This window comes from Hordeum vulgare, chromosome 4H (assembly GCF_904849725.1).
Source record: "Hordeum vulgare subsp. vulgare chromosome 4H, MorexV3_pseudomolecules_assembly, whole genome shotgun sequence".
Lineage (NCBI taxonomy): Eukaryota > Viridiplantae > Streptophyta > Magnoliopsida > Poales > Poaceae > Hordeum > Hordeum vulgare.
The window spans coordinates 260,954,874-260,961,361 of record NC_058521.1 but is presented as its reverse complement, the minus strand read 5'-3'; the positions used below and the strand labels follow the sequence as shown (position 1 = coordinate 260,961,361).

Below are 6,488 nucleotides of genomic sequence, written 5' to 3'. Positions count from 1 at the left end.
TCAGCTCCTTTACAAAGCGCCATCATGAGCTTCATGATGCCCTCAACACCAAACACAACTTTAATAACACAAGGGCAGAACTGGCCATGGAATGCACAAACTCAGGCAAATCAAATTTTCTTGTGTGAAAAACGCTGCATCACATTTTCGTGTATTATAGAGCAAAGAAAAAAATCTTTTGTGCTTAGTGGCCTGCATGAATTTTATTTTTCAGGAAACCTCGGGCGAAGGCGGCAAGAGGGTCAGCCGCACAGCACCGTATAACCCACGGGACAGCACGGCACCTAAAACAGGTGAAAGAAGACCTGAGCAGAAGGCAAATGTAACACGAATAAGCATTCTCCTGAATGTTTATTCACTAAACCAGTAGAGTTCCAGGATGTTCTAACTAAAACCAGTATCTCTGCAATCCGAAACAACTTCAGGTCAGAGGACATACAATCATCTTTTAAAAAAAAAAGCAGATGACATTATACAATCTTAAAGGAGATAAAACCAGTCTTTGCAGAAAATACATGTTCCTGAAGCATGAGGGCACTAATTTGCTTTGCCCTGTGCAGCAAGCCTCGCTGACACCTCCTCATCTGATAAAGGCAAATAGTAAATCCTTGGAGAGGACTGTGTCTTCCTGAAGAGATCATCAAGTGTCACAACAGGAGGTTCTGCCTTCTTTGGGGTGGGTGGGAGCTTCTCCCTTGCAGATCCTGCTGGATCAGATGTAGGAGGCTTCACAAGGGGTGCTGGAGGCGGTAGTTGCTCCCTTGGTGTAGCAGCAGCTTGGCAAGGCACACTTTGATTCGCCTGACCTTGCTGAAAAGGAGCCTCCCTTGGTGTAGTAGCGGGGCTAATAGGAACTGCCGCTGCTGTTGCTGCTGGGGCAGGGGGTTCAAGCTTGAGTTTCACTTCCTGGGGATCAACAAATTCAGCTAACAGATAATTGCCATTGTTCGGGGGCCACTGCAGGTTGTAAACAGCATCACGAGTAGCTGTAGCTTCCTCCACGGACGAGAACTGCAAACAAGACATGAAGTAAAGTCAGTGCAACAATATTTACAATACCCAGCATCATCACAATGAATGCTTTTCAGTTAAGAATAATCTAGTACGACTGATACATCCTTTAAGAACCACATCTACCCCAAACTAAAATCGAGTTAGTCAACAAGTCATTAATAGAAAGTAGCAACAGTTATCATACTTTGCTGATTATCAAGATTATCCATTATATACACAATTAGCTTGAAAAAAAATGGAAAAATGATTTCACTGTAAGCATGATCAGAACGCATTTAGAAAATACTGGTCTGTGAGTTTTTTAGTTTGGTTACATAAGGCTACAAGTCTGCTGTATTGAACCTTACAAAAAATAATCCTTGGCAAAAGGGAAGGTCAAGTCAGAAAATATTATATCCTGCTGCAAAGATGATAAAGGAAATAAAGTCAAGAACACACTGAAGTTGTGACAAATAGAACATACTGTAACATAGCAGTGGGTCTTTATATGATCCATCCAGAAGCTACAAACAGAACCAGTTTTACCAAGAAGCTCTTGCACAGCTCTCAGGGTAAATGGGCGTACAAACCGGTCGATTCTCAAGGAAGTTGTTGCAGGTTTCTGAGATGGTGGCACTGCAAGACCAAAACAAGGAAAAACAAATTAGCTTAATAAAACAATGAACTGATTAAGAATAATGACTTGTGGTAATGGAAGGACAAGTAAAGAAATAAGGACTCGCCAATCCTCTCCTTTGGAGAATCCCCACTTGCTGTCGAATCAGCCCTGCCAAGAGAACGTTTTAAGGCAGGCTGGAGAATATCATTAGGAGCATCAAAACCACTTTGAATCAATGGTTGTCTTTCTGGAACATTGCCACTATCTGCAGCCCACCGACGCTGACGTTTGATTGGCTCAGTGTTTGCAACAGTTTCTTGAGCTGTGTGTTTCAACAGGGAGTTAGTACGAAACTCATGGACACTGTCAATTTAACTGCAGAATGACCAAACAATCTTAGGCTCGTTACTTCACTAGCATTCTAATTCCGTATCCAAATATTAATAACATAATGAACAAATCCCCATTAAGTAGCATTAGACAACTCGTGAGCAATACAACTTCACCAGACTATCTAAAATCGAAGACTTTCAGTTCATGCTTAGCAGCTAACAATAATGCTAGAGCACAGAGTATCTGTGTCTTCCTCAGCTAAATTAAATTGCACCCGCAAGCACTAGCAAAATTTGTTTTATGTGAAACAAACATGCTAACACAAAAGAAAAAACTTCAGAGTATGATTTCTTTGTGAAGTACCACATATCCAATACACAGTAACAACAAAACATAAATTCAATAAAAATAAATGTGCCTACACAAACTTTCTTGTCTCGCAAAAACACACCCAATGCAGTAAACTTTTTAATTTCTTTGGTGCAATGTTTGCAAGCAATCCAAAATACAAAGATAATCCGACTCATCATTCAAGATGGAATTTACTGCAGGAGCCGACGGTTGTAATAAATGAAATTAGAAAGTGAAAGGGCGTGAGATAAAGATATAAACCTTGAAGTTTCCTCTTTTCAGTTGAAGCTGATGGCTTTTCTTCAGCTATAACTTCCTTTGTATCAACAGAGGAGCCCTTGACGACAGAATCAGGAAGAGACACCTCTTTCACATGTTCTGAGGAGTTAGGCTCAGTCTTTCCTCTGAGATCATCAGATTTAACACTGAAATCAAGTTGTTTAATCTCCATAACATCATCCTCCAATGACTCATCACCTGAACTCCTGTCTAAATTTAATTTCTCTGGAGAGCCAACTTCATCTACATTGGCAGTGGAATCTATGTCTTCAAAAGAGAACTGATTCTTGACCAACTCTTTGTCATCATCCAATGGCTGCAATTCTCCACCTAAGGAAGTAATGCCGGATGATGGTTTGACCATCTCTGGCTTGACCTCTAGTTCTAAATCAAAATTATTAGCGTTCATGTTATCCTTTATATTCTTCTTGTTATTTGATATATCATCACTAGAAATTGACTCACACTTAACTGGAGACCCTAAATCTGGGCTAACCTCAGGTACCTGATTATTTGATTTTGATACAATGGGCTTGTGATCCTCATTCATGAGCTCGGAACTGTACACTTCATTATCGATCGAAGTATTGTCACCCAAATCATTCTTAGTAACAAACCTCTTCCCATCATTGTTCATTGATGCAGCTGCAACATCAGTGTCCATAGGATCAGCATCTGGTATTTGGGCATCCACGGGTTTTGGTAATGTGTCCTGTTTATCAGTTTTGCTAGCTTCAGCAGTATCTGACTTGGCTTCAGAAGAGATCAAGTCCGACTTGAGATCAGCACTGGTCACATCAGCGACAACAGCTGTCCCATTGGCGACAACCTCTGGTGTCTCCTCAATGTGCATGTTCATGCTTTCAGCATGCTGGTGCCCTGCTTGTACTGTAGAAATTTCTCCAGCAACTGATTCTGGCTGATCTCCTTGTTCTGCTGGGGCTTCTGTTGACAGAGATTCACGGTTTGCCACCACATTATCCCCGGGGGACTGTTCCACAGAGGAAGCCATGATTTCCTGACTAACTTCTGGGAGAGGAACTGCGGTTTCCTGAGATGCATGAACCATACTTTCCTGACAAATTTCTGTCACAGAAACAGTGGTTTTCTGACTAACAGTATGTTCTTCAGGTGCCTGATCAGCAGGTTCATTCGCCCCCACATCTTTCGCGTCTTTGCCAATGGGTGCACCTTCATTGGCTCCGACATCTTCAGCAGATTCGTCAGATGCCTCTTCACTCTCAATAGATTCAAAGAGACGCCTCACAAGTTCTTCTTTCAGACCTTTTACAGGCAGCTTCCTCTTTCGAAGTTCATCTTTCAACTCAGTAACTTTCCATTGATCGATGGGCCGGTTCTTCAGCACAGGGAATGATGACATGATAACTGCCAACAAAAGAAACAAATAAAAATTAGAGTCTCCATCACCAGATCTCAGTGGATATCTTTTATGGACTCGAACTGACTATCTGATAAAAGATGTCTAAGTGGTGTTAGGTGGCCTAATGCATCGATTAAATCTAAAAGTTACCAGGATGGCTAGATTAATCAACAGCAACCACAAGATATAGTAGCAGCATGCTCAAGCTTCAGCACCTAACCACCCTAACTCCCTGTCCTTCGGGGAAAGGCGCGGACACAAACAAAAAGAAGCAAGCCAGCCACGAAGAATATAGTAGAAGGAAATCTAAGTAGGGTTACCTGAAAATCCTGGGCGGGACACGGAACGGAACACCCTTGACGAAGATGCCAAAACCCTAGCCCTGGAAACAAGATGCTTTCAGATCGAACCATAAAAGTCGTACCAAAAATCGCAAGCAAGCGTGTTACAGAGAGCCGATTGCACGCACCAGCCGCTCGAATCCTTCAAGGCCGGTCGCTCCTGAAACAAAGAAACAAAAACACCAAAGAAATTCCCAAATAAAATCTCGTAAAAAATATAAGAGAGGGCGGCACAGCTTTTGTGTGTGTGTGTGTGTGTGTGTCGGGGGGGGGGGGGGGGGGGGGCTAGATTATCAGGGGAATCTGCGTAGGATGGATGAAACCCTAGGGTTTGGGTCGCGGCGGAGGGAGGGGAAGAGGATGTGCGGGCGCGTGTGGTGTGCGGGGCAGGGCAGGGAGAGGCGACCCAGGAGGAAGGTTTGGGATCATTTGTAGCGGCGCGGGGACCTGTGGATGCATAGTACTCCCTCGGTCCTTGTTAGTCTCCATATTAACTTTGTTTGAAGTTAAAGTATCTCTATTTTGATCAAATTTATAAAAATATGTATCAACATTCACAATGTTAAATTAATATTGTTAGATTCATTATGAAAGGTAGTTTCATGATATGTATATTTGGTATTGTAGATGTTGATAATTTTTAATATATATTTGATCAAACTTTGTAAAGTTTGACTTGACCCAAATCTAATATGCGAAGTAAAAAGGACCGGAGGGAGTACCGAACAAAAATACCAAGATATACCCATGGGTTGTCACGACCTTCTGAAATATTTTGTTGATGTTATGTAAAATTAACGCATATTAAATTTCATAGATAGAGAAAATATAACATCGTCACAATTACATGGCAATTGAAGTCTTCGCGTATGATAAAATAACAGCAAATTGACAATGTATGCATATAAAGTCATGATCCAACTAAAACTATATTACAAATGATTAAGATCTACTTGTTGCGCTTAAGAAATTCTCGCACATTATCCGTAAAGTTATCTTTAGCTTTATTTGACTGTGCTTGAGCAAGTATAATAAAAATTTATACCTATCATGCGAAAGAAATAAATATAGGTAACACGAATATCAAAGGTCTAAAAACATGTGTAATGTTACATTTCTTATCGTGCAAACCGGCCGTTCCACAATACCGAACGTAGTTTATATTGAAGGTTGAGATCCTGATTGACAGCTAAGTTTTCGAAATTAAAGTGTGTTCCAAATAATAAATCAATTATTGATTTCATCTTATTTTCAAGTCCGGAGGCATTAAATATATCTTCATTAATTGATCTTCCTCTTGATATAATTGTCGTGCCCATCAATTAATAAGATACACCAAAGAATTACTTTTTTTTGTAATCCTCATCATGACCCTCTATGCATATGGCAATCTTTGATTCCATGGATGTATTTCCATTAACTCTTTCTTAGGAAAATCATAACTTCTATTGTATGCTTCGTTAATGTGTATGACCATTATTTCCTTTCAAGGTGATTTTTTGTTGTCACTGTACAGTACAATTATGTGCCACCAGATTAATTATCATTTCAGAATTCACACTCTCCCTTTTTTGTCATAATTGCTAAGTGTTTTAAACAGACTACTAACTTTTCATTCCCGCATGAAATGTCCTTGCATGGTTGTTTCTAGAAGGGTCATTTTGTTTATGAACTTGAAACACCTATCAAATTGTGTGGTCTGTCACAGTCCCACCAGAGGGGGTGAGGAGAAATTGCATAGTATCTTGTTTTGTCAACTTAAAACTTCTGAGCAGAAAATCATGTTTGATACAGTATGTAGAATTTGTAAAGCTACCATGAAAATAGTTGAGATCAAGTAAGGCAAGCACGAGGATGTACTCTTCATGTATTTTTATGATTAAAAAATGTACATCTATCATGTAAAAAATCAAATGTACATCACATTAAGAGAGACGTCTTGAACATGGTGAACAAGCTAGAGGATTTTATGTTTAAGAAGGGCTGCTAAGTTTAAAAAAATATAATAAAACTTCAGGCTGCTTCAGCGTTCATGTGGAAATTTCTGGGATTTCTAGAAGTATAATCTATTAATGTGTTTGTCCATAGTTTTCTTTATATTTTTTGAGTGGTATAACTATGGTAGCGTGTCTAAAGGGTTGTTTGGATCTTGCCCATGGCAACCACGCCAACTCGTGGGCAAGCCAAAAAA

The 6,488-nt window shown here is 40.1% G+C and overlaps 1 protein-coding gene across 1 annotated transcript; it reads right to left on the bottom strand.

The window, feature by feature from the left end:
- Positions 1-323: 323 nt before the first annotated feature.
- LOC123448495 (apoptotic chromatin condensation inducer in the nucleus) lies at positions 324-4,716 on the bottom strand. Its single transcript, XM_045125408.1, has 6 exons — positions 4,426-4,716; positions 4,277-4,338; positions 2,558-3,961; positions 1,737-1,934; positions 1,478-1,629; positions 324-1,011 (listed from the first exon to the last, which is right to left on the bottom strand). Exons 3-6 carry the CDS (start codon positions 3,954-3,956, stop codon positions 538-540), a joined length of 2,223 nt encoding a protein of 740 aa, XP_044981343.1. The 5' UTR covers positions 3,957-3,961; positions 4,277-4,338; positions 4,426-4,716; the 3' UTR covers positions 324-537.
- Between the last annotated feature and the right edge of the window lie 1,772 nt (positions 4,717-6,488).

Excerpts from the sequence above, each read along its gene's own strand:
- LOC123448495 (XM_045125408.1), bottom strand. The coding sequence starts at position 3,956 with ATGTCATCATTCCCTGTGCTGAAGAACCGGCCCATCGATCAATGGAAA. Across the intron at positions 1,935-2,557 it reads TGAAAAGAGGAAACTTCAAG|CTCAAGAAACTGTTGCAAAC; the intron begins GTTTATATCTTT and ends TGAAACACACAG. Across the intron at positions 1,630-1,736 it reads TTCTCCAAAGGAGAGGATTG|TGCCACCATCTCAGAAACCT; the intron begins GCGAGTCCTTAT and ends TTGGTCTTGCAG.